This window comes from Ranitomeya imitator, chromosome 2 (genome assembly GCF_032444005.1).
Source record: "Ranitomeya imitator isolate aRanImi1 chromosome 2, aRanImi1.pri, whole genome shotgun sequence".
Lineage (NCBI taxonomy): Eukaryota > Metazoa > Chordata > Amphibia > Anura > Dendrobatidae > Ranitomeya > Ranitomeya imitator.
Window position 1 is genome coordinate 833093750 of NC_091283.1, and position 15921 is coordinate 833109670.

General features: G+C 45.5%; 1 protein-coding gene across 4 annotated transcripts in view; it reads right to left on the reverse strand.

Moving 5' to 3' along the window:
• Positions 1 to 15921, reverse strand: part of NCAPD2 (non-SMC condensin I complex subunit D2) — a 46178-nt gene that overhangs the window by 12570 nt on the left and 17687 nt on the right. For 3 of the 4 annotated variants that reach the window (XR_011318555.1, XM_069754122.1, XM_069754121.1), the window contains 19 exons: positions 15635 to 15832; positions 15121 to 15255; positions 14247 to 14334; positions 13985 to 14147; positions 13794 to 13909; positions 10443 to 10640; positions 10185 to 10359; positions 9588 to 9672; positions 8244 to 8377; positions 7930 to 8147; positions 7626 to 7778; positions 7316 to 7491; positions 7116 to 7221; positions 6915 to 7038; positions 6665 to 6820; positions 6345 to 6522; positions 6178 to 6272; positions 5666 to 5746; positions 5270 to 5453 (listed from right to left, as the gene is read on the reverse strand). Coding sequence is in view for 3 of the 4 variants with exons in the window: in XM_069754122.1 (XP_069610223.1) it covers positions 5270 to 5453; positions 5666 to 5746; positions 6178 to 6272; positions 6345 to 6522; positions 6665 to 6820; positions 6915 to 7038; positions 7116 to 7221; positions 7316 to 7491; positions 7626 to 7778; positions 7930 to 8147; positions 8244 to 8377; positions 9588 to 9672; positions 10185 to 10359; positions 10443 to 10640; positions 13794 to 13909; positions 13985 to 14147; positions 14247 to 14334; positions 15121 to 15255; positions 15635 to 15832 (2763 nt within the window). In the remaining variant the exon portion in view is untranslated. The remainder of the gene's footprint in view (positions 1 to 5269; positions 5454 to 5665; positions 5747 to 6177; positions 6273 to 6344; positions 6523 to 6664; positions 6821 to 6914; positions 7039 to 7115; positions 7222 to 7315; positions 7492 to 7625; positions 7779 to 7929; positions 8148 to 8243; positions 8378 to 9587; positions 9673 to 10184; positions 10360 to 10442; positions 10641 to 13793; positions 13910 to 13984; positions 14148 to 14246; positions 14335 to 15120; positions 15256 to 15634; positions 15833 to 15921) is intronic. The other variant, XM_069754120.1, reaches the window with a different exon arrangement.

Here is a 15921-nt window from a genome sequence, read left to right on the forward strand (position 1 = left end):
ATATGCAAACCAGGCTGGGAGTGCACTAGGGGCGTGCCAGCACTTAGAGTTGTTATATTGCATGGACACCCCCCCACTGCACTCCTAGCCTGATCTACATATGGCTTTTACGCTTTATTTTTTTGTGACCACCATGCCAGTGGTAACTGTTCCATCAAATAGCATAATCCCCATGTTATGCCACACCTTTGTGGTATATATGTATACTACCTGAACACAATATACCCTATAGACAGGTTTAACTTGTACAAGCAAATTGTCAGCATACGGTATAGCGTGATCGTGGCCTTGTAAGTTACGGTGTATTGTGATCGTTACTCTGGGTATGTCTGAGGCCACGATCAGCAGACGTCAATCACTACCCCGTCAGACATTACTTATTCCTTTGTTCCCACCATTAGGAATCCCACTTTTGATCCCAATAACCGAGCTCTGATGTTTCATTTTCGAATAGCGGTGATGTGTGAGCAAGAAAATGGCGACATTCAAAGGAACCTCGGGAATCATAGGGGGCTCAGTGGTGAAACCCACCAGAATCGGCATCCAACACTCGCACACCTCGTATCACCTATACAGTGACAACATTTAGAGGCAGGGCTACGTCGTTTTCAGTTTCTGCTTTGAATAAAAGGATTTTTACTGAAATTCTCCATCAGTTTTTAAACTATCAAAACCACATTAAAGAAGCTCCATAGAAGGGAAAGGAAGACAAGAACTAAGTCACATTACAGATCGGACCTAGGAAAGTTTCTCCTTGGGCGTCATGTTAATGGACACATTACTACTACACATGGGTCCGATACCTAGGAGGCCTCACTAAATTAAAGGGAACATGTCACCTGAATTTGGCAGAACTAGTTTTCGGTCATATGGGCGGAGTTTTTGGGTGTTTGATTCACCCTTTTACCCGCTGGCTGCAATATTGGATTGAAGTTCATTCTCTGTCCTCCATAGTCCACGCCTGCGCAAGGCAATCTTGCCTTGCGCAGAATGCTTTGCACAACTGCAGGCAAAGCCGAAAAGCATTATTGCGCATGCTACGGCACATTATGTCCCAGAACACAGCGAAATACTTCCGGGAAAGGGGCGTTAACGAAGCACTAGCCGAGATGAAGGAAAAAAATGGCCGCAGCCATTCAGTGGTGCCATATTCTGTGCGGAGTCCTGTCGCGGGTAAACTGAGGCAGGCAGGTAGCTACCGGGGACAGAAAAGGACATATCTGTAAAGGCGAGTCCCGACTCCCTCCTCGCTGACGAGGACATCAGGAGCCCTCGAATGGATGAGGGTCACTGGTAGAAAAGGATCCTCCTTCTCGCACCGTCTCCGGACTGTGCAAAAGACGGCATCAACCCCTTACAAGAAGGGAGGAGGCCACCGCTGGCGACCAGTCTTCCTCTCAGCCCTCTGAGGAGAGGGGTGAGGCGGGGAAAAGGTGAGGACTGGCCACCGGGAATCGCCCTGAAACACCCGTAAGGGTGACTGGGGATAAAGTCCTGCCTGCGGGTCCAAGAGAGTGGGCGATGTGGGTGACACCACACTGCTCTCGGTCGCATAAGTGTGGGAAAACAGGGTGAGACATTACACTCCGTTACCCTGAAGGTGAAGAAACCTGAAAGACAAAAAGGAAAGATTAATAAAAACAGGCGACCTGTAATAACCAGTGTACCAGTAACAGGCGACCTGTAATAACCAGTGTACCAGTAATAACAGGTGACCTGTAATAACCAGTGTACCAGTAATAACAGGTGACCTGTAATAACCAGTGTACCAGTAACAGGCGACCTGTAATAACCAGTGTACCAGTAATAACAGGTGACCTGTAATAACCAGTGTACCAGTAACAGGCGACCTGTAATAACCAGTGTACCAGTAACAGGCGACCTGTAATAACCAGTGTACCAGTAACAGGCGACCTGTAATAACCAGTGTACCAGTAATAACAGGCGACCTGTAATAACCAGTGTACCAGTAATAACAGGCGACCTGTAATAACCAGTGTACCAGTAACAGGCGACCTGTAATAACCAGTGTACCAGTAATAACAGGTGACCTGTAATAACCAGTGTACCAGTAACAACAGGCGACCTGTAATAACCAGTGTACCAGTAACAGGCGACCTGTAATAACCAGTGTACCAGTAACAACAGGCGACCTGTAATAACCAGTGTACCAGTAACAGGCGACCTGTAATAACCAGTGTACCAGTAATAACAGGTGACCTGTAATAACCAGTGTACCAGTAACAGGCGACCTGTAATAACCAGTGTACCAGTAACAACAGGCGACCTGTAATAACCAGTGTACCAGTAATAACAGGTGACCTGTAATAACCAGTGTACCAGTAACAGGCGACCTGTAATAACCAGTGTACCAGTAATAACAGGTGACCTGTAATAACCAGTGTACCAGTAACAACAGGCGACCTGTAATAACCAGTGTACCAGTAATAACAGGTGACCTGTAATAACCAGTGTACCAGTAACAGGCGACCTGTAATAACCAGTGTACCAGTAACAACAGGCGACCTGTAATAACCAGTGTACCAGTAACAGGCGACCTGTAATAACCAGTGTACCAGTAATAACAGGTGACCTGTAACAACCAGTGTACCAGTAATAACAGGTGACCTGAAAAGGAAAAGACGGATCTGGGATCAGATCCAGGTCTGCCTCCTACAGACACGAAGCTTACACTGAGGTACTTTGTGCCTGTCGGTGGGTGTATACTGCCGAGGAGGAGCCATTTTCTTTTTGCATAGTGTCAGCAGCATACACCCATGGTTACCTGTGTCCCCCAATGTAGCGATAAAGAAAGGTGCTTAACAGGTCTCCATTGATCGTGAATATAACCCTTCTCATGGTCCCTTCCATACAAATATAGTCTAACAAAATATCTTTCTGGACCCTTAGACCACTAACCCGCCTCTGCCGCCTATAGGCATGGTGAACCCTTATATAAAGAAACCGATCAGTCTCTGGCACCTGAAATTCTTCTTGTAAGGACTCAAATGACCTTAACCCCTGGTTCACCAATAGCTGTGATATATAGCATATCCCCCTACGCAACCAAGCTTTCAGTTGCCCCAATTTATAGAATTCGCCCAATCGTGCCTCCTCCTCCTCCTCATAGCAATCGCCGGGACAATCAGCTGAAGAGACAGAGGCTGTAAGGCGGGGGACTTGGGTGACAGTCTGACACATGCAGTGCGCATGCCCAGGAATCCTAGCCCCGCACTGTGCATAATGCATAACACAGTGCGGGGCAGAGATTAACGAGGTGGGTAGCCGCACTGCCAGCACAGGCGCAGTCTCCAAGCCTGGCTGGGACGTCAGACCGCCAGAGCTTACTGCGCCTGCCCCACAAAGTTTTACACAGCGCAGGCGCCGGATTTGAAGAGAAAACAGCGCGGAGGGGGCGGCGCCAAAAGCCCCTGAAGATGTGAGTGACGGCAGAGTACTGTTCAAGCTGGGCATTGAGGACCCGCCTCCGTGGACAAAGATAGGTATTTTTGCAAAGTTTCAAAGCGCTTTATTTTAGTAATACCTGACCACAAAAATTAAAGAGCCACCTTGTTAGAATGCAGCATTACTGCTGCACAAGGTGGCTCTTAGTTTATAACGGCTGGAGGGGGGTGACAGTGGCCCTTTAAACTTGGGACCTATCAAATTTGGTGTTGTCTTCATATATATTTATTTATTTTTATTTTTTTACACAAATTGTGCATTTTGGAACAGTGCTAGGATATATAATCTAAACAATGTAAGTGGCTAGGAGACCTCAACTCCCAGATACTTCAATGTTAATACCTGCTATAGTCCTGAGTCAAAGTGCCCACCCGATCCCCTCTCATCCTTACCCTAGCCATAGGGTTGGAGAATAAGATTTTCCTGCGATCTATAAAGTTTGACCGTATTCCAAATTCCTGTAGAACCACACAAAACAAAAAAAAAAAAAAAAACTCCACACTGTCAAAAGCTTTGGCAGAGTCTAAGGAGGAAATAACTCAGTCCCCTGAATGGTCAATCAGTAATTGCAGGTTCACATACAACCAGTGATATCGGTTGGCTTCAACCTACCTGGACAGAATCTGATGAACAATTGAAGATCCCTCTGGGGTAAAGATAATGGCTGACAATGGCCAGTATCACCACTATAATTGCTTCCTGCATGGACTTTTGGGAATGGGTGAGATTTTATGGCTTCCTGATACATATTTTAAATATTAGGTAACAATATACCTCCATGCTTTATACAATTCTATAGGGATCCCATCAGTGCCCAGAGATGTATTTGCCATATTAGCCACTACCTCCTGGATGACAGGCTTATCCTATCCGCATCTGACCTCTTAGGCTGACCTGTGCCTCCTATATAGTCCTGCATTTGTGGATCCGGTCCAACTGCCCATATACAGGCAATCAGAATATTTTAAGTTATTTTACAGAACGTGTCCATTACTTGGGCAAATTCATACCCCACGCTTCGCCCTGATAAAATAAAGCCTATACTGACATCCTGTGGAGGTGTCGCTTCCACGATGTGAGCACTTACTCCCCCCGGGACTCTCATGCGGTTTTGTGGCATGCGACACCGGCACTCGAATCAGCGCTGGCGTCACCGTCCCTGCTTTTGGACAAATATCGAACATGAAAAGGAAGTCAGTCAGGGATCAGCTTTCGGACTTCCTCTTCATGATAGATTCACCACCGGCATCACAACACCACGAGAGTGACTGCCGACACTGCGGCAACAGCACAGTATAGGTTTTTTTTAATTATTTTTTTTTTGAGGGGGAGGGAGGGCAGCGCAAACATTTAGGGGGTTATCCTAGAAGCAGGTGGTATAGCACCACTATCCACATTTAGGGCAGCAATATATGCCAATCCTGTGCAATCAAGACATGCCCCGCTTTCTCACCTTCAGCAAAATAGAATGGTTTTTTTAATTATTAAACTCACATTAGAAGCATCTTGAGCAACTTTCATCTGAAGATCTGCGCTCTGTTAGAAGCGTAACGTTCCAGCGTCGTTTACTCTCCAACTGAAGAATTCACCAAATTGTCTGTTTAACTTCACTCTACTCACTTCTTGGATGAGTGCCCCGAGACAAGCTTTCATTGCACCCCACAAAGTATCCCATGACACTGTCCCACTGTTGTGCAAGAAGTCTTCAATAACCTGTTCTACTAAATTACCATTAATCACCTGCAACCAGAATATATTAACATGCCAGAATCTGGGCAGGGATATCCTCGGTTCCCCTACCTACCTTGAGTTCGGGCTTTGCTCCTCTGCGGATCTTTGCTATGACGGCAAGGAAGGAGTTGTACACTGCATCATCGCTCAGTTTGTCCCCATAGCAGTCAAAGCAATCTTGCATTTTACCGAGACCCTTCTCAGAAAAGGGCAAGAGGGCGAGACAGTGGGCCAGATCCCTCCACTGACGCTCAGTTCTAAGGGGGCAAAAAAAAAAAAAAAAAAAAATATTCACAGAAATACTTCACATTAAATATGCAGGATAATAAAGTTACAGCATTGCCCTCTGCAGAAAATTGGAGTCTGTTTTATTAAATTTAGAGCCCTGGGATCTGAAGATTGATGGACAGACAACTTCACCATCCAGAAGAGAACCTCAATGTCCAAATAATTTTGAAGGTAGAGTTACCTGGCCGTTCGGAAGCGGTGGCACATTTTCTCTATCAGACTCTCAGTCTGCTTGTCCTTCGTAATGTACGACAGGAGATGCCTGGGAACAAGTGGAAAAAAAAAAAATGGGTATAAAGAGATTAATATATTGTTTTTTAAATATTTTTAAGTATAAAAATGAAAATCTCATTTAAAGGAAGGAATGTTCCTATGTGAGAAACTGCAGCAGGATGCAATAAAATCCACGTGCAACTTGTGCGGATTTGTAGACCCGATAGTCCAGTATTTCACTTTGCATTGTAATGAAAACCAGTGGAAATCTGCAGCATCCCCAGTAAGTGCTGGACGGTCTGCAGTGTTCAGGTCCTGGTTATTGAAGTTGCTGGTCCGCAGTGTTGTCGTAGGGTCACGTGCTAGAACGCTTTTACTAGATTCTCCGGTAGGTTACCCTTAAACACCTCCAACTAAAATAAAAATCTATCAGACGAGCTGATCCCAGATGGGTTTGTTTTATCCATTTTCTGATATTACCTCATGATTGTGTGGAAAGATTCTTCCTCCACACCGCAGTCTGGATCTGACAAGCGGCTGATGATGTCTGGTAAGAGGTTGTAGACGGCATTGCCCTAAGAAACAGGAGAACGTAATCCTGAGAATGGCCCTAAAGTAATATACAACTCAAAGGCTCCGCCGTTTACCTTGTTTGACAGCTCGGTGAAGAAGTTCTTGGCGAGGGCGGATATTTCCTGGTCCGAGTCTATGAGCAGCACGGCCATCTCACTAACCTGGCCTTTAACCTTCACCATATCCTTTAAAATCAGATGGGTCATTACAATGGCCGAGGTCCTCCGGACATCAAGAGACTCGTCCCGGAGCCTGTCGTAGAAGCGACAATAACCACATTGCAGTCCGGGGGAGCTTACTGAAGGACCCCCACTGCCATCTTGGTGAATCCACGAAGCCCAATTCTACCGCACAGTGTAGCACAGTTATAAAGTTTAATATTAGAAATATGCACCTGGCATAGAGATGAGGGGTCCATGGTTCAATGAGATTCGGAAATCTAATGCTGAGGTCTCCTAAAGCAATCATAATGTTTGATCGAACCCCCGGCAGAGGAGACTTCTCAAGAAGTGTGAAGAGAAGACGCAGATGAGAGTCACAGAAGTCGGAGCTGGAGATTGTAAAATAAAAAAATATATATTATGAGAGTAAAGGATGGGCAATTATACATGTATATATGGAAAAAATACGAAGACCGCAGTTACCTGACCATCATAAACTTAGTAAGTGCTAGCGTGGCTGCAGTGCATAAGGCCGGGTCGTTGTATTTTCCTGAACTTTTACAAACACGGAGAACAAGAGGCAAAAATGCAGAAAGGTATTGTTGTCCTGTTGGAAAGGGGATAATATAATATATATTTATATAGTCAACATTACTCCTGTGATCACAAGTTTGTGTCACTTACCATTGAGCAGCTCTTTGTCACAGACCCGCTGGATGATTTCACCCTCGGCATCATCTGCAGAAGCACCAACCAAGCCCATGTCCTCCTCCTCCAGACTCTCGTTCCCCTGTACAGAAGGCAGCCACAGAAATTACATGAAATCTTGTTTGCGTTTTGACGCTTCTTACATCGAAACGAGAAAGTCACCGTACAATCCTCACCTTACTCTTCCCTAGTTTGTTCTTTCCCAGTTTTTGTGCCTCTTGTTCCTCCTTCAAGACCCTCTTCCTCCTCAGCTCCGCACTTACTGTACATTCCAAGTATACCACGAGCTGCAGCGCGATATCTCCGGCCAGCGACACCAGGTGGGTGAGGAGAAACGCAGGGAACGTGGCTACTGAGGGTGACAGATTAAAAGCCATTATCCCCGTAACCGACCATATAGAGTAGTCTTGTGCTACAACATCTCCCCATATTCTGTAGAAATACTAGTAGTTTCTGCCATCCCGGAGTGAATCTCCTCCAGCTCACCTTCCTCCCGGCTGTTCAGTTCCTGCAGGACCTGCTGGCTGCATCTGTGGAGGATTTCGGCACTAATTTCCTCCGGTTCTTCTGCCATCTCATACACTAGCTTAATCACAATCTCCTTGAAGGTTAACCAGTGCAGGCTCTGCTGAGTGATTCCTAAAATAAGAAAAAAAAAAACAAGCCGCAAATCACAAAGACAAGAATAACACTGAGGTGTAAAGCAAAAAAATAATTGGCAATTAGTAGGGCAGAAACGACAAGATCTGGTAGTTTCTTGATATTTCAGAGGTGACATCCAGGCACTTACCTCCAACCACAGCTTCAGTCACATTTTGGAAGAGACAGTGGTCTTTCGGAAGACTAAGAGATGGTGATTTCTTCCCAAGAGTGGACTTCTGGCCCTCTGTGATTTTCAAGATACAGTTACACACTTCTCGAGCCAGCTGGTAATCATTCTGCGCTTCTTGACCCAAGCCCACCGTCACCAGCGTTTCCAAGTTACTAAGTACGATTTCTGGTTCGCCCCTTAGATAAAAAAAAAAAAACACAGATGCTGTTAAACTTGAAATCGAAAATGTAAAGTTTCGATATCGAGACAGTTTTGAGAAGCCGGCAACTCACCGCGACATCATACCCAACAACATGACGGCAGCGCGACGCTCCGCGTGAGAACTGGGAACTTTCAGAGTGAACTTCTCCCAGAGCAACTGTGTTACAGAGGGACGAATTTCTCCTTTCTGTACAAACTCCAACACCTAAAATGCAGAAAAGGGTGAAGTTTACAGGTGTAGAGAGGTTGGTAAAGCGAAGGATTTAAAATTTGAAAGATTTCTAATATTTCTCTTGTTAACAGCATTGGGGGATACAGGACCATGGGTACACGATGTGCCAATGGGGGAAACACTAGGTGGAAGAAGGAAAAATAAACATGGCTCAATATGGTGGGCTTTACCCTCTGACAGTTCTCAGTCTAGTTTCTGTAGGAGGCAGACATGACATGCACTGATCTTCTGCACTTTTTGTATTTTGTGCTTTATTCCCACTTGTGAAGCCTCGGAAGGGGAGATCTTGCAGGAATCTGAAGACCTTGAATGGGCAGATATCCTACAGCTTCCCACTCTACGGGCTCGTGAGGCATAATGAAACAGAGCCTTCTTACTGGTCTTTCCCACTGGTTCTTCCTCTTCAAGTGCAGATACACAACGTGACTGTAGTGGCCTACCCAATCCTTCAGAGGGGCCCCTAGGAGGCCTTTGGCTACGAGTGAAGCCACCAGGATACTTTTCTGTGCAGAACGACACATTCCAACTTTCCCCACGATCTACATTGATAGAAAATGGTACTGCAGACTATGGTAGGAGAGTCGACCTTTCCAGGTTCTCTCTGCAGAGGTTTCCAGCCAGCTATGCCTTTGCATGGGTCTCTGTATATTCGATCTTAATCATAATGTCCTGCATAGGAGATGATCTGGTCATTTCATGGACTACTCCAATCTTCTGCTTCACTATGTTCTCAAACAGGTCAAGACTAAGGGTATTCCAGTGATCCTGATCGCTCTGGGCACCAGTCACAGTATGTCAACCTTATGCAGCTGGTTGCAGGAGCTCCATGGTCTTTACCTCCTCATCCAAATCTGTTTGCATAAGGGCCACCGCTTCATCACACTTTACCTCAGCTACTTAATGTGGCTGATAAATCTAAGAACCTCAATTTTAAGGGTTCATATGACCATCTGCCAAGATTTGCCATTGTACCTGGAGGTTGCGATTTGGCTCTCAAGTATTTCCTTCTTCAGTCCAGTACGGATGAGTCACTTATTTCACATACTATTCAACCTGCAGCAGCGTATACACACGATCTGGTGTCCCCCAATGTATTCAATGACAAAGGGATTCTATGTACAAAACTCTTGTTAAGACATAAGCAATTAAATTCAGCACGATATATAAAAGCTCTGACACTTACTATCTCTTCTAAGGACTGGATAACTCCTGCAGAGGAATCTACCATAAGCAAAGACAAGTTATGGATCAAATTCTGAGCCTTCACCCTAAAGAGGGGAAAAAAAATAAAATTTAGGAGCGATTAGGCTACGTTCACACTAGCGTTATGCTAGTGTGCGTCGGGTTAGCGTCGGGCGACGCACGCGTCATGCGCCCCTATATTTAACATGGGGGACGCATGCGTTTTTGTTTGTTGCGTTGTGCGACGCATGCGTCTTTTTTGCCGCAAGCGTCGGACCAAGAAAACGCAACAAGTTGCATTTTTCTTGCGTCCGATTATCGGCAAAAAACGACGCATGCGTCGCACAAAACGCAGCGTTTTTGCGTGCGTTGTGCCGCACAACGCTAGTGTGAACGTAGCCTTAAAGGTTTAAGAAAACCCTTTGAACTAATTGCCAATATCAGTCCTTTCCTTGTACGACCGCCGCAGTTACCTATAACCAAAGAAAACTGCTGAACCTTTTGGACAAAACAATAAATATTAGCCTTTGCTACAGACTAAAAAAGGTAATAAGTGGTTCATTTAAAACAAAAAAAAAGTTCTCATGCAGTCACTTACCTTTCAGTCTCCGAGCTGGCACACAGGTAGAGTTGCCGGTAGGCACTGACCACGGCATCACGAACACCAGGCTCCTTTGACCAAATGAGGGGCAGCATGCGGCGGACCCCAATCACAGCCTGAGGCACCCCAAATTGTGAGACTGTCACAAAGAACTCTATAACCTCTTGTACCACTGTAAAAGATTAGCAGCAATTCCAATCAGGAAAAGGAAAAAAAAGAAATAAATCAAACAATCAAAATCTTGCGAGAACTTACCAGACGACGCGGCTTCATACATCATCTTGCTTATGACATCAATGGCTTCTTCTATCTTTACGGAAAAATGGTGAGCGTCGGTCAGGTACTGCACCAACATCTCCTGCTTGTTCAGCTCACACTTCTGTTCCTCTAATTGCCCGTCGGCCACTTCTGCAACTTGCTCCTCAGTCGTAGGTTCTGCATCTTTATCCTTTGCTGAAGAAAATATAAAAAGACGGATTTTTGGTATGCATCGCAAAATCCTTCCTGGAGGACAGAGGTAACTATGGGTGTATGCCGCTGTCGATAAGGAGGCTGACATTGGGGGGGGGGGGGGGGGGGGGCCAAAGAGTCTCGGGTCGGCCGGTGCGCAACCGCTGCCTGCAGCGCCTTCTTTCCCAGACCTGCAGAGGCGGCATGGGTATGAACCCTGTAAAACCTTGCCGAGACCAGGTCGCAGCCTTACAAATCTGAAAAGCAGAGGACTGGTGACGAACTGCCCAGGAAGCTCCCACCGCCCAGGTGGAGAGAGCTTTTACCCACGGAGGAGGTTTATCCTGAATGAGATATGCCTCAAGTATTGCAGAACAAATCCAAAGGGCAATAGTGGACTTGGAAGCTGGGAGCCTCTTACGACCTTCAGTGATGACGAACAGGGCATCAGAATGATGAAAGGAAGCAGTCCTTGAAAGATCGGCTCCGCTAGCTCTGACCTGATCCAGCTTGTGGAGGAACTTCTCAAGGGAATGGACCGGAGAGGGGCAGAGAGATGAAAGGACAATGTCCTCATTAATGTGAAATGAAGAGACCACCTTAGGCAGGAAGGAAGGAAGGGTCTGAGAACCACCTTGTCCAGATGTAAAACAAGGAATGGGGAATGGCAGGACTGTGCCGCTAACTCAGACTCTCCTGATGTACATAATAGCAACTAAAAAAGCAACCTTCCATGACAGGAGAGAAGACGGAACATCCTGAATGGGTTCAAAGGGAGTGTGCCAAGAACAAGGTGAAGATCCCATGGGTCTATTGGAGGACAGTAAGGAGGAGTCAAGTGGGCACCACCTTGAAGGAAAGTTTTAACCTGGGGACGAGAAGCCAGCTGGCCCCTTGATCAAAAGATCATCCAAGTAAGGCAGGAGTGGGGAACCTCAGGCCCATTTACGGCCCTCTATGACATTCTATCAGGCCCCTGGGCAGATTCTCAGGGGCCACATTCTTGGGCAGGGAGGTGTATTTTGATTACAATCAGCTCATTAATTTCTTCTTGCTCTGTTAGCATACACACGCAGTGTTCACTACTGAACGCTGAAGGGCATGCAATGAAAGATTACGTCCTGAAACCACTGCCAGAGTCAGGATGTACTTTATGGGCAGTTTGTACAGTCCCCGAAGGATGGCATAAATATCCAAATGGCCCTTGGCAGAAAAAAAAAAAAAAAAAAAAAAACTACCCACCCCATAAGTAAGGGATTACGAGTATCCCCTTGAAACAAAGGATGGCCATGACCTTCATGAATACTCTGGGGGCAGTGGCCAGGCCGAAAGGAAAAGCTGTGAATTGATAGTGATCCTCCTGATTTACAAACTGGAGGAATCTCTGGTGCTGAACACAAACCGGAATGTGCAGATAAGCATCCTGAATGTCTACAAAGCAGAGAAATCCCCCTGGCTCCATGGAGCGTAGGGACTCCATCTAGAAATGATGGATCCGAATGGGACCGGTTCAGAATTAGATGAGACCCATCTTTCTTCGGGACCACGAAGATTGGAGTAAAATCCTGAGAAAAGTTTGTGCTAGGGAATGGGTATGATTACTCCTGTCCGTAGCAGGGAATAGGCTTAAATGAAGGATACCTGGGACCTGAGCCGGGAGTCTTGGATGAAGAGACTGGAATAAACGTTTTTCCTGAGTGGGGGGGGTTTCTGCACTGATGTGTTTTGTGCCAGTCGGTGGGTGTATACCGCTGGGGAGCCATTGTCCTTATATTGCCTAGTGTCAGCCTTCTAGCGATAGCAACATACACCCCATGGTTACCTGCATCCCCCAATGAAGCGATATAAAGAAAGTTTTAGACATGTTATTAGGATATGCCCACCCCAGACACCCACTGATTACATTATGGCAGCATAGTGAGGAAGGTTGTGCATTGAGTCTCATGAGCCAGGGGCAAATTATCCAAGTGATTTGATGAAGCTGAATGGACTGAACACAGAGCCAACATTTTTTTTTTTAGCACACAGTAAATGTAAGTTCTGCATCCAGGACCAACATTATGAAGTTTCAGAACTTTCTAATACATTTAGCAGGGGTTAACTCGTAGTACAATACTGCCAATCATCTGAATGACCATCATGTAACACACGGTTTCCATTAGTTGCTCAAGCGCTGTTCTTACATTACAGCTTTCAGTTCTGGTACATGGAGAACATGGACTGGGGGTCATTAAGAGGTAAGCTGCCCCCTCCATTGAATATTAATCAAGTGCAAATCAATTATAAGGAATTAATATGTCGGCCCAATGCTACAAGCCTTAATATCTTCAATTAAAATCTTAGAGCAATTAGTAGGTTCTGTTTTGGAAGAACTGGATCTGGAAATAGGTGGCAGGTTCCACGTATGTGTGACAGGTTTTGCTGCATTAGTTTTGCACCAGATACTTTGGGGAGAATACATTTCAAAAACCTGACCTGCACATTCAAACATAGACTCAGTGTGAACAGGTGCTGAACCTAGAGTCGCCAACTCGTATATAGATAAGTAAATAAGGCAGCACACTGCAGCGCTAGAACATACAAACTTGAAATACGAAATTTGAACTGCATTACTGCACTAGAAATATGAAAAATGAGAGCGTTTAGCGCATAAAAATGGCCAATTTTATGTGTACCTGGTAGCCCCTTTACGGCATCTCTCTTATACCAGGTCCTACACTTGCCTTACCTCGCTGAGAATAAACGTCTCCATCTGAATGGGTACATGTGAAACCTCTTCCTAGACTAAAATTCTCTCTGTGGAGGGGTACTGGACCTGCTGTAATTAAAACACCTGTGGCTAGGTAAGGCAAGTGTAGGACCTGGTATAAGAGATGCCGTAAAGGGGCTACCAGGTACACATAAAATTGGCCATTTTTATGCGCTAAACGCTCTCATTATTCATATTTCTAGTGCAGTAATGTAGTTCAAATTTCGTATTTCAAGTTTGTATGTTCTAGCGCTGCAGTGTGCTGCCTTATTTACTTAACTTTGGGGAGAATGTTAGAGCCATCAGGACACGTCCTTCAGATTGTCTGTACGTTTATTTTTTTCCTGCCCAATTCTGTAATGTGCGTTCAGCAATGCGACCACCATAGACAGACCACCACACGTTACCAGTAAATATTTTCTCCAGAATAGTCATCAGCTTTGAGTCTTCCTCCTGTTCCACTGAAAACAAAGGGTCTTTGGGGAAGAGCTGCATGCCCTTCTTCACCAGTCTGATGGCGTTTCTGCAAACACAAACAACGTAAGAGTAAAATGCCGAGAAGCTTATTGAGGCCTATATGGTGTCCGGCACCACTAACTTGTAACTGGTGTTCTTTAAGAGGCTGAAGACACGCTCGCACAGCTGCTGGGGAGAGACCACCTCAGTATCCTCATCACCCTCCTCCTGGTCCAGACCATCCAAGGTCTCCTGCACTTCAGGCAGCATGGCTTCCCACTCCTCTTCAGCAGATATAACCACCACTAAAACATAACCAGAGAGGCTGCGATGGTCAGAAATGACAAGGTGGCAAATGGAAACGGATACGACGCACATTATGACCCCTGGGGAGGAGGACGCACCTGGCGGTTTTCTTCTTTGCTTTTCTTGAAGTTCCTTCAACTTAATTCTCTCTTTTTCTAGAGGAGCTTTTAAGTCAGCGCTGCTGAGCTGCAAACATAAATCACGTAACTGGCTCAGTCTGTAGAAAAAGCTAGATAATTGGCCACCACTAATTTTTTTTAGTGGTGGGAGGACTCCAAGGCAAGGAGTGCAACGCTTTCAAGCCCTTTCCTGTAGACCCTGAACGCGCTGCTCTTATGCTGACCAGATCCAAGAACACGCTGGCCGCCACTAAGCAGTGCGTGATCTTATAGACCCCTTAAAAGTTTGCACCAAATGCAGGAGGCTTATTAATACATCATGACCCTCATAGGCACCCGTTTGATGCCAGTCTGCCCATGCTCTCCTGCATTAATAAGATAGCCGGTCTACAGAACATCAGTGAAATCCTTCCACACATCTTGGACCTATCCCCATATTGTTCCACTAAAACCCCCACATAACAGAACATAAATTTCTGCCTTATAAGAGGGCAGTGATGTAGAAGACCATACAATAAGCTTTCCTGCCTCAACATCTACATCTGTGTGCAGTATCTCCATTTTATTCCTACACGTTACAGTTTCAGTCAATCCCCTCTGCCTCCTGCTGTTCAGAGCTGACAGGGGGAACCCATCACAGGCAGAGGCTTTTTCTCATACAATACAGACCCTGCAGTCAGGTGGCAGCAGCTCTAAATCTCTGAATGCATTACTAAGATCACGTTATAGGTGAAGTAGTTAACACAGACATGAACTAAAACAGGTATTAGTCAAAACACCACAGCCTACACATTATTTAACAGCCTATACTGCAAGCTAAAAGATATATGTTGCTCATGTATTAGAAACTTACCTTACAAGTGAAAGGATTGTTAGCTAGAAAAGATGCAAGAACCTGTATGGCATTTTTGCAGACCTTCACAGATTTGTCAAACAGCCGACCGACCACTAGTGTGACTACCGATTGGAAACGAGACAACGGTAGAGCCTGGAAGACAAAGATTGGCAAGACCACATGAAAGCAGGGCGGTAAAATACAAGTCTCACTATGTACATCGCATCAAGTTAAACCCGTGGAACGTTAAGCTTGCTGTCGATGATTAATGCAATATATCAGGGACCAAAGACATCATGAAGCTCCTAACATCAAGACCGTTCCCACATCCATGTGTCGAGGTCAGTGATAGGAAGACAGACTGCGGGTTTCCCCGACCTCAGACTCAGCCTCTTGGATGCCTTCGAGATCAGGTAAGGACATTCACAGCCTTGCCGTACATTTCGGTCCACAATCGAAGAGACACGCCAATGTCCTAGCATCACATTGAGACTAATAGGTTTCCCATGTCCGAGCAGAATACAGCACTCACCTTTTCTTGCACAATACGATTGTAAATCTGCAGCACACAAGACCGAACAAAAGTGTGGATATCATGTATGTGATCCTGCAGAGTGTCCAGAAAACTGTCCCTGGTGTTTTTCTCTGCTTCGTCCAGATTGTCTCCACTGAGGACACGAATAATAACCTCTCCCATCACAGTCAGTACTGCGTTCCTCATCATGTATGGCTAGGGTTTGAGGAGAGAGCAGGGAAAATAAAGTAGTAAGCTTGTTTACTGCGGTTTTCACCAAAACAATGATCTTTTCATTTATAAAA